The 16949-nt window shown below is 39.1% G+C and overlaps 1 protein-coding gene across 6 annotated transcripts in view; it reads right to left on the bottom strand.

Annotated features, from left to right (window-relative positions):
* Positions 1–16949, bottom strand: part of LOC110454680 (extensin-1-like) — a 43479-nt gene that overhangs the window by 16738 nt on the left and 9792 nt on the right. For 5 of the 6 annotated variants that reach the window (XM_021504321.1, XM_021504326.1, XM_021504323.1 and 2 more), the window contains exon 3: positions 995–1143. In XM_021504321.1, coding sequence (XP_021359996.1) covers positions 995–1143 — 149 coding nt within the window. Of the gene's footprint in view, positions 1–994; positions 1144–7204; positions 7317–16949 lie in introns of those variants that run through there. The other variant, XM_021504325.1, reaches the window with a different exon arrangement.

The following is a 16949-nucleotide window of genomic DNA, read 5'->3' as shown; positions in this document are numbered from 1 at the left end:
CAGGAATAATGTTATTCGGGCATTCCGTGAAATACCATGCCAACCGTAACAGAGCTATCTACCATGGCCGTGGTATGTCAGTTGCTTTACAACCGTAAGACGGCTATCTACCATGGCCGTGGTATGTCAGTTACTTTACAACCGTAAGACAGCTATCTACCATAGCCGTGGTATGTCAGTTGCTTTACAACCGTAAGACAGCTATCTACCATGACCGTGGTATGTCAGTTGCTTTACAACCGTAAGACAGCTATATACTATGGCCGTGGTATGTCAGTTGCTTTACAACGGTAAGACAGCTATCTATCATGGCCGTGGTATGTCAGTTGCTTTACAACCGTAAGACAGTTATCTACCATGGCCGTGTATGTCAGTTACTTTACAACGGTAAGACAGCTATCTACCATGGCCGTGGTATGTCAGTTGCTTTACAACGGTAAGACAGCTATCTATCATGGCCGTGGTATGTCAGTTGCTGTACAATCGTAAGACAGCTATCTACCATGGCCGTGGTATTTCAGTTGCTTTACAACCGTAAGAAAGCTATCTACCATGGCCGTGGTATGTCAGTTGCTGTACAACCGTAAGACAGTTATTTACCATGGCCGTGGTATGTAAGTTTCTTTACATCTGTCATGCACATGTTGAGGTTTCTCCCCGTTGCTGTGGTAGATAGTAATATCGAAAGCAAGGCAGCTGCCTAGTAGTGAAAACAGATTAAGTATTGACGCGACATGGACTCTATCTTAGACGCATTGCTGTTTATACATCCAGGTCTGCAGTTTTAATTTACCAGAATGTTCTTTTTTTATCGAGACTGTATTTCTTATTTGGATGTTTTGGCCTGATGATTAAAAAATGAAAACTGCGCTGTTGTAATACACGACAATTTGAAGTATGTAAGGATTATTTTACTGTGTTGATTTAACCTGCCACTATATGTTAGATTTTCGTTTGACAAGCTCGATTTATTTCCTCTCACTTCAGCACACACCTTTCTATGAGGAGGTCGATCTGTCCCCCCCCAAACTTGATCTGGTCTAGAGCCTGTTTGTGTGTAAAGCCTGCAGCGTCCCTCGTGTTAATCTCGAGAAAAATATCCCCTCGTTGGAGTTCACCCTCTGCGGGAGTGTTCGAAAAAACCTGAAACAAAAAGATAAAAACATAAAAGAAGAGTTTCCGTAATCTTAGAGGTGTTACCTCGATACTAATTTACAAAACTCAAGTTCAAATCTACCAATGTGAACGATGTTCCGACAAGTCAATACTAGTTAAACGTTGTCGCTGGAATATCTTTGATTCTTTGCAGATTTGGGGTTTACATTTTCTTGTCAAATCTGTTCTAGACTTGGACCTAAACTTTTTCTGTCCAGCAGGTTTATGCTTTAGCTCATGCCTCCTACAAACCGGGAGTTAATAATTGTCATGTTCAGTAAAAGTTGGGTACAGTACTCAAACTATGGGCTTTGTATAGTTTTAACAAATCTGGAGATTGTAGATGGAGTTTGGCATATATTGATGAAAGCGATACGCCTTTTTATAAAATGTCTGATATTTGAAGTGACTTTGTAAGATTATTTCCGCTGGTACCCCGAAATCCTTAATAGTGCCCCACCAGGACTTGATGATCATGTACCACAATATCACAATGGGGATCTACATAGAACATAAAATACGTAAGATGAGAGTATCTATTCTCAGCGATCTGTACGGTAGAGTCATCGGTGTCATACCTACGATAACCTCGCGTCTTACATGTCTCTCCCGAATTATTACGTATCAGGCCCGGGGAAGCATTGTTCTGGCGGTTTCTATTATGAACACTGTCGCCATGGCAACCGATTATTATATATGCGTACAAACCAAGCCGTTTCGTGTGTTGGGCGATAGGTACGAATATTCTATACAATGTCCAATTATTTCAAATCTCGTATATGTCATGTTTTGATATAGCGTCATAGATATTCGAAATATTGAAATGTAGTTATAGGTTTGAAATATATGGTTAATTTACTGAAACGACCAAAACCAATCAGCTATCAATTCCTTTAAATGATAGTGTTGTGCTGTTTTGAAATCATGTTCTAACAAGCATTCCCTTTTTCAGATTGCAACTACGCGAATCACTCTTAGCTTTAAATCATTCAGATTAAATCTGCTAGCAAATGAACACGTTTATACTTATATGTTCTTCAGCTATTGTTCGGTGCATTCAGTAATGATATATTTTGCTGTAAGTAAACGACTCTATATATAACCATATACTAAATACATTTGAACATTTATATACTGAAAGGCGGTAATGTTATAACAGTGTTCAGTGTACGGTACAGTGTAGGCACCGGTATACCATAGTCCTGGTCCACACACAACAGACATGCACGCGAGGGAAACATTCCTGCCTGATGTTTATTTTGAGTACACAGCAGCAGGTTATGATGGAATGCCCGTCTACTGATAATTGCCCAACTCCTGAGTTCTGGCTATGTGGGAGGGGGCTCTGTGAGGGAGAAACACTTTCACCCACGCGTACACCACCTTCCTACGTCGTACAGCATACCTACAACACCGTTCCGAACCTAAGTGCTTCGATAATTACATTCTGTTTGAGAGGGCTGATAGACGATTCACCTTTGCCTGTACGTACACGTCACTACTTCTTGAATGACGAGAAAGCAGAGCAGTGATATGATCCTAGTATCATGTCAACGTGCCTAACTAACTGTAGCTCAATATATGTTGATGTAAAACACGAAAGCCAGTAACTTATTGCAGACAAAAAGTAGACAGAATAGAACGTTTGGTGATTAACATGACACTTGGTCTAACCCCTGATGGTATGATATGTTGATTGTTGAGGTAAAGGTTAAATTTCTCATGACGTACCTGGTACATTGTTTAATAACGAAGAACCAAGGCACTGTTCGTTAAGGACTTTGGGTTAAAGATTTTGGTGATGGACCTTGAGCAAAGTTTAAATCCGAAAAAAGTAAGGTGCTGTTCGTTTGGAGTGTTGAAGATTTCTGTATCTAGAGACTAAGGTGCTGTTCGTTTGGGGTGTTGGAGATTTCTGTGACGAGGGACTAAGGTGCTGTTCGTTTGGGGTGTTGGAGATTTCTGTATTGATGGACTAAGGTACTGTTCGTTTGGGGTGTTGGAGATTTCTGTATTGAGGGACTAAGGCGCTGTTCGTTTTGGGTGTTGGAGATTTCTGTGTTGAGGGACTAAGGTGCTGTTCATTTGGGGTGTTGGAGATTTCTGTGTCGATGGACTAAGGTGCTGTTCGTTTGGGGTGTTGGAGATTTCTGTGTCGAGGGACTGAGGTGCTGTTCGTTTGTGGTGTTGGAGATTTCTGTATTGAGGGACTAAGGTGCTGTTCGTTTGGGGTGTTGGAGATTTCTGTATTGGGGGACTGAGGTGTTGTTCGTTTGGGGTGTCGGAGATTTCTGTATCGAGGGACTAAGGTGCTGTTCGTTGGGTTTTAATTATATACCAGGTTTAGGGATTAACAACAGAGGGACTAAGACACGATTTTGGAGTGGGTTTTAATTATATACCAGGTTTAGGGATTAACAACAAAGGGACTAAGACACGATTTAGGAGTGGGTTTTAATTATATACCAGGTTTAGGGATTAACAACAGAGGGACTAAGACACGATTTTGGAGTGGGTTTTAATTATATACCAGGTTTAGGGATTAACAACAAAGGGACTAAGACACGATTTAGGAGTGGGTTTTAATTATATACCAGGTTTAGGGATTAACAACAGAGGGACTAAGACACGATTTTGGAGTGGGTTTTATTTATATACCAGGTTTAGGGATTAACAACAGAGGAACTAAGACGCTGTCTTTTTTGACATTTTAGGTTAAACGTTTTGTTTATGCATTTGGTGCATAGTTTTACACCCAAACAATTAAGATGCTGTTTTGGTTAAGGTGTTGTCAATGGTTAAATCACAGGGGTACTAAAACGCTGTTTGTGTGGAGCTTTAGGTGAAGGTTTTGTACATGTACCAGGTAGCAGGACTAAAACGCTGTTTGTGTGGAGCTTTAGGTGAAGGTTTTCTACATGTACCAGGTAGCCGGACTAAAACGCTGTTTGTGTGGAGCTTTAGGTGAAGGTTTTGTACATGTACCAGGTAGCAGGACTAAAAAGCTGTTTGTGTGGAGCTTTAGGTGAAGGTTTTGTACATGTACCAGGTAGCAGGACTAAAACGCTGTTTGTGTGGAGCTTTAGGTGAAGGTTTTGTACATGTACTAGGTAGCAGGACTAAAACGCTGTTTGTGTGGAGCTTTAGGTGAAGGTTTTGTAGATGTACCAGGTATCAGGACTAAAACGCTTTTTGTGTGGATCTTTATGTGAAGGTTTTGTAGATGTACCAGGTAGCAGGACTAAAACGCTTTTTGTGTGGATCGTTATGTGAAGGTTTTGTAGATGTACCAGGGAGCAGGACTAAAACGCTGTTTGTGTGGAGGTTTAGGTGAAGGTTTTGTACATGTACCATGTAGCAGGACTAAAACGCTGTTTGAGTGGAGCTTTAGGTGAAGGTTTTCTAGATGTACCAGGTAGCCGGACTAAAACGCTGTTTGTGTGGGGCTTTAGGTGAAGGTTTTGTAGATGTACCAGGTAGCAGGACTAAAAACGCTGTTTTGAAGTTGAGATATTAATAATTTAGAATTATGATAACCACACTGGTTAGTAAACAAAGCCATATCGTTATCTACAGGCTACTTGGTTAGATATAATATTATATTTTCCGGGCTGTTCCGTCAGTTGAACCTTCAAAATATGTTTTAGAAGTAAAAAATATTCACTTGCAGCAGAAAATTCAATCATTGTCTTGAAACAGATATAATGTGAATGTAAGTATTGGACCGCTTTTTGTTGGCATTTATGGAAATATTAATGATACTGGGATAAGAGGAAAATGTGAAACGAAGCGTTTTGGGTAGGGGGTCACAAAACTCTGACAAGTTTTCTCTTATAATCCTGCTGGTGGTTACTTAAAGACATAGACGTGGTAAAACTTCCACTGATTATTACAGAGAGTTAACACGCTAACAATAAAGCTGACAGGTGATGTACCGACTATACAGGTACATTGACAGGTGATGTACCGGGTAAACAGGTACATTGACAGGTGATGTACCGGGTAAACAGATACATTGACAGGTGCTGTATCGACTGTACAGGTACATTGACAGGTGATGTACCGACTATACAGGTACATTGACAGGTGATGTACAGGGTAAACAGATACATTGACAGGTGCTGTATCGACTGTACGGGTACATTGACAGGTGCTGTACCGACTGTACAAGTACATTGACAGGGGATGTACCGGGTAAACAGGTACATTGACAGGTGATGTACCGGGTAAACAGGTATATTGACAGGTGCTGTATCGACTGTACAGGTACATTGACAGGTGCTGTACCGACTATACAGGTATATTGACAGGTGATGTACCGACTGTACAGGTACATTGACAGGTGCTGTAACGACTATACAGGTATATTGACAGGGGATGTACCGGGTAAACAGGTACATTGCCAGGTGATGTATCGGGTAAACAGGTACATTGCCAGGTGATGTATCGGGTAAACAGGTACATTGATAGGTGATGTACCGACTGTTCAGGTACATTGACAGGTTATGTACCGAATGTTCAGCTAGGGGATGTACCGGGTAAACAGGGATATTGACAGGTGCTGTATCCACTGTACAGGTACATTGGCAGGTGCTGTACCGACTGTACAAGTACATTGGCAGGTGATGTACCGACTGTACAGGTACATTGACAGGTGATGTACCGAATGTTCAGCTAGGTGATGTACCGGGTAAAGAGGTACATAGATAGGTGATGTATCGACTGTACAGGTACATTGACAAGTGATGTACCGACTGCACAGGTACATTGACAGGTGATGTACCGACTGTACAGGTACATTGACAGGTGCTGTACCGACTGTACAGGTACACTGACAGGTGATGTATCGACTGTACAGGTACATTGACAGGTGATGTACCGACTGTACAGGTACATTGACAGGTGCTGTACCGACTTACAGGTACATTGACAGGTGCTGTACCGACTGTACGGGTAAACAGGTACATTGACAGGTGATGTACCGGGTAAACAGGTACATTGCCAGGTGATGTACCGGGTATACAGGTACGTTGACAGGTGATGTACCGGGTAAACAGGTACATTGACAGGTGATGTACCGGGTAAACAGGTACATTGACAGGTGATGTACCGGGTAAACAGGTACATTGACAGGTGATGTACCGGGTAAACAGGTACATTGACAGGTGATGTACCGGGTAAACAGGTACATTGACAGGTGATGTACCGGGTAAACAGGTACATTGACAGGTGATGTACCGGGTAAACAGGTACATTTACACCTCTGTACCTCAATAACAGCCACACTGGCCGGACGTCAAGGTGAACTACTAACTACAAGGGATCTGGTGTGGATAAAAAGACTAACACCAAAATACACGAAACATTTTCCTGGTTCTGACTGATTTATGTGTGCTCCTTCTCTGAAGATGACTTTAGGCCATATACTGAACATCACAGAATGCATATTTGCTTATATTAAATTATGTATTTCCACACATTCAGTGAAAAAGAGTGTTAATTAAAGTATACTAGATAAATATATACTTGTTTAAACGTAAATGACCTGTGTAAGATTAAAATGTTTAGGGTTAATATACATATGCTAAATTAAATGTTTTGAAGGAAAGAAAACATAAAACAATTGTATCTGCGATTTGTCAAAATGCTGAGGCGACACAATCCCTTACCTAACACATTTGCACTTCCTAGTAACACTTCTTGACGGAAAATACACCTTTCCTCGCTAACATTCCTTCACCACATACTATCCCTCGGAGCCGATCAACCTGATTGAGAAAAAGACTCGTCCTAGCCAACACAATTGACTATGAAAATATTAAAATAAACCGGTGACGGATCCAAAGAATGCAATAAAACGACAGTGCAGTTCGTGACGTCACACCCCTATGAACACGTCACTTTCCCATATTCATATTTTCCTAATTATGGTATAATTATATCACTTCAAAAGGCCCGGGCCTTATCTCAGTTTCAATGTTTTCTCTTAAAATTCATAATAAGAGTTTTCACCATCGAAAGATAATCCCGAAATATCAGTACCACTTACCCTTATCTTTACAACGGGTTCACTGCTTCTCCTGCAGGGAAAGACCCGGATATTGGCCATAGCCTGACCCCCGTGTAGACGGAGCTGACAAACACTTCAGCTAGGGAGGCTACCGGAAGTAGAGTCACGACGGTGTCGTAAAATCACATTCCAGCAAATGAGAATATACAATCTGACAGTAATACGTCCGACCGACACACAACTCGAAATGCTACATGTTGGAAGCTTTCCTAAACTCGAGGAAGAATGTATCTTTTTCTCAGTAACAATACAATACAAGCTTCCGGCAACACGATGTTAGAAAACAATCTCTGGTGCTGACCGTTAGCATGTACGCCAGAGGGCGGGGGTCGTGTTCTAGGTTATCAGGAGAAATGAATCTATCTGTCTTTATCTTACCTGGGATGAAACTTGGCGTGTGTTAGGCATATAGTTCCGACAATGAGGCCTAGAGGTGGTCCTATTTCTGCACTTTTGAAATGTCTATTGCGTGTACATAAAAGCTTTGCCATTTTTGTGCCCAGGCGAACAGTTTCGGTTTGACTCCCATGCAAATGCCAAACTTGTGGCTAGTTTAACATAAAGTTCTTTTGACATTTATCACTTTGATATGCAAAATTCCTTACCGATTGCTTCTATATTTTATAAAATTTGTGTATACAGAGAGAGAGCGTGTGTAGATGTGGAAGGGATGGAGCAAACGAGAGAGAAAGAGAGAGAGGAGTTTATCATGTTTAACTTCTTAGTAGGCAAAACACTGACATAGGATGCTAACATGTTAAAGTACATAATTAGGGTAAAATACACTAAAAGTGCTGTTAAACCCACTATACCGTGGTAATTTCGAAAATGTACAGTTTCATTATTACTTGAAGCATGCCAAACTAGTACCTCTCTTGTCTTGTAGCTCTCGTAGCGCAAAGTCATCCTCTAAATGGTCTACACATCAAACAACAGTTAAGATCACAGACGTCAGCAATATCTCCCAATACCGGACACTCGCAATTTTAAACAATTTTACAAGCTATGTGGAGTCCTGGGTAATCGATACAAGTATTTGTGTAGATAGAGGCGTTGTCAAAGTATTTACAAAATGTTCTTTACTTCTTACGATAGGATCAACGAACATGGACCGACTGCTTTATATTTTCAGGAACATGCGGTGTGCACTAGAACTAACGGTTATTCATTGAGCAGATACTTATCGCGATAATTTCTCCTATAAGCCCTGTGGATGGTCGGGGCAACAGCCTTCCTATGTCCATCAGGAGAGAAGGTCAGGCTGTATAGGTTAGGGATATCGAACTTTAACGAAATGTTTATATAAAACATACGAAAGTTAGGAAGTACGTTATATAATGTAAAATAGATATGGCTGAAGCCTGGGGTTCATGAGGAGCCATCTATGTTTAAGAGGAGCACAACATGCTGGTATAGTGTGTAGTTCGATTACATACGTTTGCTGTTGATTTTGTCAAGTTTGTTTGTAATATATTACAACTAATCAAAGGTAAGAACTCGATTGTCCAGTGTGACATGCAATACAATACTGCAGAGAATGTACATTCAAAAGGGAAGACGATGTACTTTATTAGGAAGATAAAATTACAAAGACCACCAGAATGTCGATTATGTGAGATTGGTTTTCAGTTTGGCGTGTCTTTGTTTTAGTAGAACAGTGACGACTTCTACATTTTTCAAGAAGCTGGAGTAATTTAAGAGAAACATTTTAAAAAAAAAAAGCTTGCACAACACAATGACACCTTGAACCATGATATATCAGCGAATGTGTTGACGTTGTAAATGACATCAACTTGAAGGAATGATTAGCGTATTATCTAAGCTATTACTATCACCTGTAACACTCTTTTATAAACATCAAGATAAATAACTACAGTTTGTGCATATTTGTTCCTTATTCTATATTACATTTGTAGGTCTTCAACTACAAGTACTTATGATTATATAACCCGACCAGACCGATCGTTATCCGCAGACATAATAAGCGGTGAAGACTAAAGAGATAAGGTATTTAACCGTTGCTACCTATACATCAGTACACATTTACTGTTCCACGCAGAGATACGTACTTATGATGTAGACATCTGAAAGTAGGTATAACACCAGCACAACAGCCTTGATTCTTTGACTTTCGATAATGAAAATATGCTTTCGCGTCTGTTTGTCTTAAAGTCATCCCAGTATTTCAAACATTTATAAAGCATCTTAATACGAATGCTTCCTAAAGTTCTGTTAACCAACAAAAAACAATTTTAGAGTGACAAGTGGCGCTTTGTCACAAGAGACTTGGTTAACAACGTCAAACAACGTCACACGAGATTTGGTTCTGCAGCGTATGTAGATCATCATAAACTGAGTGTAACTGTGTACTTATGGGAAGTCACCATTTAGTTTGTGCTACGGTATTAACAATTACCCAATCTATATTGTGTCGGTACACAGGAACACGTGTCTCCAATCAGATTTGCCAACCTACCATCACCAGCAGAGCACTGACCTATTATCCCCAAGTAACGCAATACCTGTCCTACTGTACACAGGAATACCAGTAAACACTGAGGTACAGCATCATGGAAACCCCCAACTGTGACCACAGTCGAACCACGCAATGTTTCGTGGTACATTGATAAAGGTATGACTCAGTTTATATAACGTCATATAACATTCCATTCGCTTTCATGTAACGGTTCCATTCATCAGTAAAGCGCCAGTGGTCTACTTCAGTGTGATACGCGAATTCATTGTATTATCATATAGAAGATTGTCTTTCATTACTACAGTATCACAAAGATGTAACGCTCATAGAATTGTAGTATTTTCTGATAAAGGAATGTGTATCAAAGAGCATTAAGTATTTAGTCCACACGCAATAAACTATTCAGATTATATGTAGTGGTTAATCCCCTGCACTGCAGGATCTATTTTCATAGTCTCACAATCACATATCCTAATCAATGTAATACTGCGAGATATCGTAAGATGCTCTAGGCTAAGTAACGAATCATTACACATTTTGCCGACGATGTTTAGACCAGAAAATCTGTAAGCCATCGGTCCTTGTCATCTCTTCATCCACAGAGTGGTCGACGCCGTTAGCTTAGCCAATACTATTTGTGTCGTGAAAACATGGTTTCGTGGCCATGGACGCTGACCTTGAAACAAACGGGTGTACAGAAAGAGGAAGTTATGTTTTTTTGCATTGTGTAGCCAGGCCACTGCCAATCAAAGACTCTGTCTGCCTGTTCTTATCTGGGGGCCTGTTACTACTAAAAGAGGTCTTCAGTAAAATCACATGTTTTGGCTCAACCAGTCTTTAGTTCAGGCAAGTAAAGAACAGACATAGGATGTGCACGTGGGATGTTTATACCTAATCTAAATGACGTATTTCCTTACTTAATGTGAATTGCTTATTGCTGCAATACTAATTAAAAGATACATTCTGTTTTTTGCAACCATCTACGGACGCCATAGTACCATCGTAAGCCCCCATTCAATTCCTCAAAATGAAAACTAAAGCATCAAGTAGAAACAAATCGTATGAACCCTACATAATACCTTAAAGTGAGGCGTTGTGTGGATATGTTTCCTGCTCGCTGCAGGACAAAACTTAGGTCACAAATGATCAAAAATAAAGTGAACATGTTTTCTGCCAAGTAAATTCCGAATAAAAGGTATGATAAAACCTTATTCCACAGTAAACAGATTCTATATATAATAAGACGAGGAAAATGAATCTGGTGTTTCTTCACTCCTATGATCTGGGGGATAAATGAGATGACTCGATGAGGAAGTAAAATATCGATTCAATTTAATATCTTATCAAAGGGAGGTCTACATTTAATATGGTCAGAACCAAATGTTTCGGTAATGCAACGTTATGTCCAATGAGTTATCAATGTTATATGTGGAACATGTGTACTTATAACACAGCAGGTCTAGTGCAACATAGATTATTGGCCATCTCGGACACAGATATGGACCGAACGGAACGGTACTGGGTATAATTATACAACACAAACAACCTGTTTGCCAGCCGCCGTAGCGTTCATCCCGAGTGATGTGACTCACATTGGTACACGTAAGAACACAAGAATGTGCGTCAATATCAGAAATAGATACATAACCTACTGAAGACCACTATTTCCTCAAAGTAAGCATAACAATCAATTTTCCTCCAATAAGTAAATTTCATTTACGTTATAATACTTGTGAGAGTTTTGTAGCGCTCTTTTGCTGCCACCACTGGCAAACTTTCAAGACGGTGCCTAAAATGAACATGCGTAACGTGATCTCATCTCTCCAACAGTGTGTTTATCTCCCGTTTTCTCTTCCTATATTTACCTCTTTCTCTTCCAATAGCCAGACGGGGTTCCCACAGGTAGGTAATAGGATCGGCAAGGATTCGGCTTAAGGTGTAACGCCTGGTCAGCACTATGTTAGCCATTATGTAACAATGTATAATAAAGTAATTTAGATTTTCAAGATTACAACGGCAGCAAAATTCCGGGTTTCGAAACAAGATGATACTTTTAGCCTACATCAATATGTGTACACATACGTGTTGCTCTAACAGTGCTTTCCTACAATAAAAACCCGCGCATGTTATGTGATACGTATCTGGTATTGCTCCAAACATTTTCATTCTATCGCTTTCAGCTTTAAATAGACACGTGCCACTTTTTTTTTATCATATTCGCTGACGTAATAGCAAAATCAGACTTTAGTATGTGACTTCCAATTAGTGAGGATTGCTTGGGATTCAGGTCACCATACACAAATCTTCTCTGCATGATAGACGTGTACGGACAGCAGAACCTTTGAATAATGAAGACGGACTATATGACATATACACTAAGTGACGCGATGTCAGATGGACTATAGTACAAATACACTTAGTGACGCGGTGTCAGACGGCAGATAGTACAGATACACTTAGTGACGCGGTGCCAGACGGACGATAGTACAGATACACTTAGGGACGCGGTGTCAGACGGACGATAGTACAGATACACTTAGTGACGACGCGGTGTCAGACGGACGATAGTAATTACGCGGTATCAGACGGACGATAGTAATGACGCGGTATCAGACGGACGATAGTACAAATACACTTAGTGACGCGGTGTCAGACGGACAATACGACATATACACTTAGTGACGCGGTGTCAGCTTGGGATTCAGGTCACCATACACAAATCTTCTCTGCATGATAGACGTGTACGCACAGCAGAACCTTTGGATAATGAAGACGGACGATATGACATATGCACTTAGTGACGCGATGTCAGACGGACTATAGTACAAATAAACTTAGTGACGCGGTGTCAGACGGACGATAGGACAGATACACTTAGTGACGCGGTGTCAGTTCTGTTGTATACATTTATCATAACAGTCACTTGTCTCGTACACGCTCTCGCACACAACTCGATTCACAGCACAAACACAGCACAAACAAAAACTATAGACACGTCATTTCATTGTACGTTTACGAAGTTTGTTACATACATTATTTTCTAGATTTAACGGGAGACCTCATAATGTGTTACACATTTTGTGAGAGAGACATTTCTGGACCACCTGTGTCCTTGTTTTGAGGGTTCATAGTGTGTTTACTTTTTTTGCTGATGTTTATTTGTTTCCTTTTATTCATTTATTTATTTATTTATTAACTTTTTATCAAATTTTTCCTCTAAATATATTTTTTGAATAAAAAAAAATCGAATGTCAACCCGATAACTGTTATGACGTTATAACTTATCTACACCCCCATATTTTTACAGAGATATTTTTACAGTAAAGAACTGTACTAAATAACGACAACGACATTTCTAATTATAGTTATGACATTATTATGTATTGTAACCAGTTCCATTAGTTTGACCAATACAGCTTTGGTTATAACACGTGTTGATAGTTATTTATACTTATGAAACAATGATATGCTACAACACTTGATCATCTATACGAACTCCAAACATTACCAAATTAACAAAACGTGGTCTTCTCTTATTTCATAAAGATGTTTATCTATTCTTATTTTCGTCTGTCTAGAAATATCTACTTAACAAAAGATAAAAATGTTATTTAATATTCCCATTATCATATAGGGTAGCATTCATGTTGTCGTCGTTGTTGTTGTTGTTTAGACCGGGCACGACAACCGACAGCATGTCTCGTAGTTTGTATCTATCTGAAGTTATGGTATACACTTTATTATCGCAATATCTGAGTAACAAAAGATAAAAAATGAATTCCCATTACATACATTAGATATGTAAATTAATATTCCCATTACATACATTAGATATGTAAATTAATATTCCCATTACCATATCGTAAAACATTCATATACAATTGTACCTTTTGTTGATATTTAGACCGGGGACAACAAGAGACAGCATTGTACCTTTTGTTGATATTTAGACCGGGGACAACAAGAGACAGCATGTTTTTAAGTTCAGATCTTCAGTTATCTAAGTTATTATTTTTTTTCACCCCAGTTTAAAACAGTTTGGTTTGGTTAACACATTGCCCTGATTTAGCACACTGTTATTTACTGTTTTTCAATGGTTAATTTATATAAAATGTTATTACACCAATCAACAGTATTATTGTATGATTATTGCTGTTACTAACAGCACCTTTCATTAGGTACATTATTTTTGTTCTATTTTTAATGAATATTCTCCAATTCGACAGTTGGTTGTTGGCTATGCTTACATACGTATACCGCAGATAACTAAATAGCTTTCCTAACTAACGTTATAGGGACGGGCAGGTAAACCGCCCTGGTCGGATAAATTCTTTTTAATTTCATATTTTGGTTACTCATAATCAGTTTCCCTGAAATTTTATTGCACGTGCATGTCGGCATTCAAACATACAACAGCAGGAGGCATTGCCCACGTTAGTATATCATCGAATCTATTTATAGAGGATGCACGGCCGAGAGGTGCATAGCATTAATTTATCATATAGCGGACTAGCTTCTTCTTCAGCCATACACGGAAGTTCCGGCACAGACAGTGCGTGCCAATAATCATTGACTAAACTCGACAAAAGTTTCTCTTATAACTAACGCTTTCCTCAGGAAAACATATTACAATTAAAGATAATGTCTGCTTAATTGTTAGAAGTTAAATAATAATAAGGACACAAATGTAAAGAAGAAGCGTCTCTACACTGAACAACAACTAAATCTGGAGTTGTTAAGTGTTTTGTATTTCCGTTAACATCCGTGGTATCGCAACCCAATGTAAATGATAATGTAAAATTGTTTTATTTTTCCATTACACCAAATCGATCATACGTGTAAACCTTACCATAACACCTTTATGTGGATAAGGTAAGTATTTTTGGTAGGTACGTGAATACTGACTCACTAACGATCACCAGCATCTGATTCAGCGCGTTATATGCCTTTCTTACTAATTTGCTACATAAATTTGACCCCATTTTTTTTTAATTTATCCTGTTGGAATGTCGTGAAGTGTACTTTAACGAGAGTGTATATACTTAATCGGTGGTAATGAAATGAAACATTGCTCTAATCTTAAATCATTTGTATCGTACCATCGCTTGTCATTGGCTCACTGTACGTGGAGTTCTGTCTAGGTAGACACATGTATATGTGAACTATATAAAACATTTTAAACATGTATCATCTGTAATTGTTACTGAGAATAGGATATTATAAATTTATATAATCTTTTATTTGACATAAATCCAATAAGAAACAAGTCTGTGATGGTTTTTACGTAATATAAAATACACAACAAGGATTAATTATCAAAATGTTCAATGGGTTCGTATCTGAAAACATAAATATACATTAAATAACACATTTCTCATACTTCTTGCAAAAAGCCCTTGAATGGACCTCTTTATAGCAAAAACCTTAAACAAACCGAAGATAATTTGTAACTATTATTTTGTACAAAATTTGCTATTTTCACCAACGTGGCCAAACGAGGTATATTTTGTGTGCTTTTTTGAAAAAACTGACTTATTTATTATCTAATTTCAAATTTAAGTAATATAGAATTACCATCATTATCGTCGATAACAAAGTATTTTTTGTCGTCAGGTCCGGTCAGTATAGTTCAGGTAGTAAGTGCTAATACTTGTAAAGCTGGACAAGGCCACCACCATGTTTTGCCAGGATAAATCAGTACAGACACATTTCTAATGTGATCCTTGTAGTAACTAGGGCTAAGGAACCAAGCACGATTTGGGAGATAAAAGAGTTACCATAGAGACCGTTTTAGTATTACTTTTGTATTTGCTTTCCTCAATGCCCAACTTGTTTGATAAGTCCTTTAACCTTTAATCTTCCCCATCTGTGGTGCACGGGGGATAGCATAATGGAGGTCGGGCGACACGTGAACATGCTATACAGCATATATCACAAAAGTCATAGTAGGTCTGACAACACGTGAACATGCTATACAGCATATATCACGACAGTCATAGTAGGTCTGACATCACGTGAACATGCTATACAGCATTTATCACAAAAGTCATAGTAGGTCTGACAACACGTGAACATTCTATACAGCATATATCACAACAGTCCTAGTAGGTCTGCCAACACGTGAACATGCTATACAGCATATATCACAACAGTCATACAAACAGGAAGTAAACTTTTGTTCCAACAGTTTTGTTCTGACCATAAAGTAAATAATGTCAGCTAAAGGTTATACCTGTTCAACTTTTGTACATTCATGAAAACAATGGACATCATCAACTAGCGACAAAAATTAAATCACTTTCTATCAGCTTCATATCTCTTCGTACGATATTGTTGTTACCTTAGAAACAATTAATAAAGCAAGGTCAATTAGCATCTAGACAACAACAGGAGCATGTGTATGATGGTCAACAACTACACAGCCAAAGGTTTAGGCCAAAACGACATAAGACTGCAGAGATAGAAAATATTACAAGTAGAAACGACATAAGACTGCAGAGAAAGAAAATATTACAAGCAAAAACGACATAAGACTGCAGAGATAGAAAATATTACAAGCAGAAACGACATAAGACTGCAGAGAAAGAAAATATTACAAGCAGAAACGACCGAAGGTTTCCATTCCCCTGAAGTACAGCTAAATGTTACCTACAGAAAAGTTCATCTCAGGGCTTAGCAAAATTGTTTGTCTACATCAACGGCATCGTGCCAGGAGCGCAAAGGTGACACAAGGTCATGCGTGAGCACTTTCATTAGGGATCCCGTGTGCAGATAGTCCATTAGTTGTGGGCTCGTGTATGTCGGACGTAACGTGACGTAAGCATTCCATGAGCAGGAACATGTATCATTAGTACGCAGGAATCTGCGTTACCGTTAGAGACCATCGAATCAAGATGGCGTCTAGTAGCGGTTATTGAGTGGTTGGTCGCCAGCCACTGATTACGGATAAAAAGCTATATATACCCCTCCCCTTCGCACCATACCAATGCCATGTAATATTAAAGTGGAACAAAACCTGGGTTTGGTTCTTTTTAAACGAACACATATGAAGCCCTAGTCTGTCTTACAGTCGTTATTATACATAGCAGTGCTTCATCGCACATACTGTGTGTTAACGCTGTCTACCTGATAGTCAGAAACTCCTCGCACATACTGTGTGTTAACGCTGTCTACCTTATAGTCAGAAACTCCTCGCACATACTGTGTGTTAACGCTGTCTACCTTATAGTCAGAAACTCCTCGCACATA

The sequence above is a fragment of the Mizuhopecten yessoensis genome, unplaced genomic scaffold (assembly GCF_002113885.1).
Source record: "Mizuhopecten yessoensis strain PY_sf001 unplaced genomic scaffold, ASM211388v2 scaffold8015, whole genome shotgun sequence".
Classification (NCBI taxonomy): Eukaryota; Metazoa; Mollusca; class Bivalvia; order Pectinida; family Pectinidae; genus Mizuhopecten; species Mizuhopecten yessoensis.
This window is presented reverse-complemented; position numbering and strand designations above follow the sequence as displayed.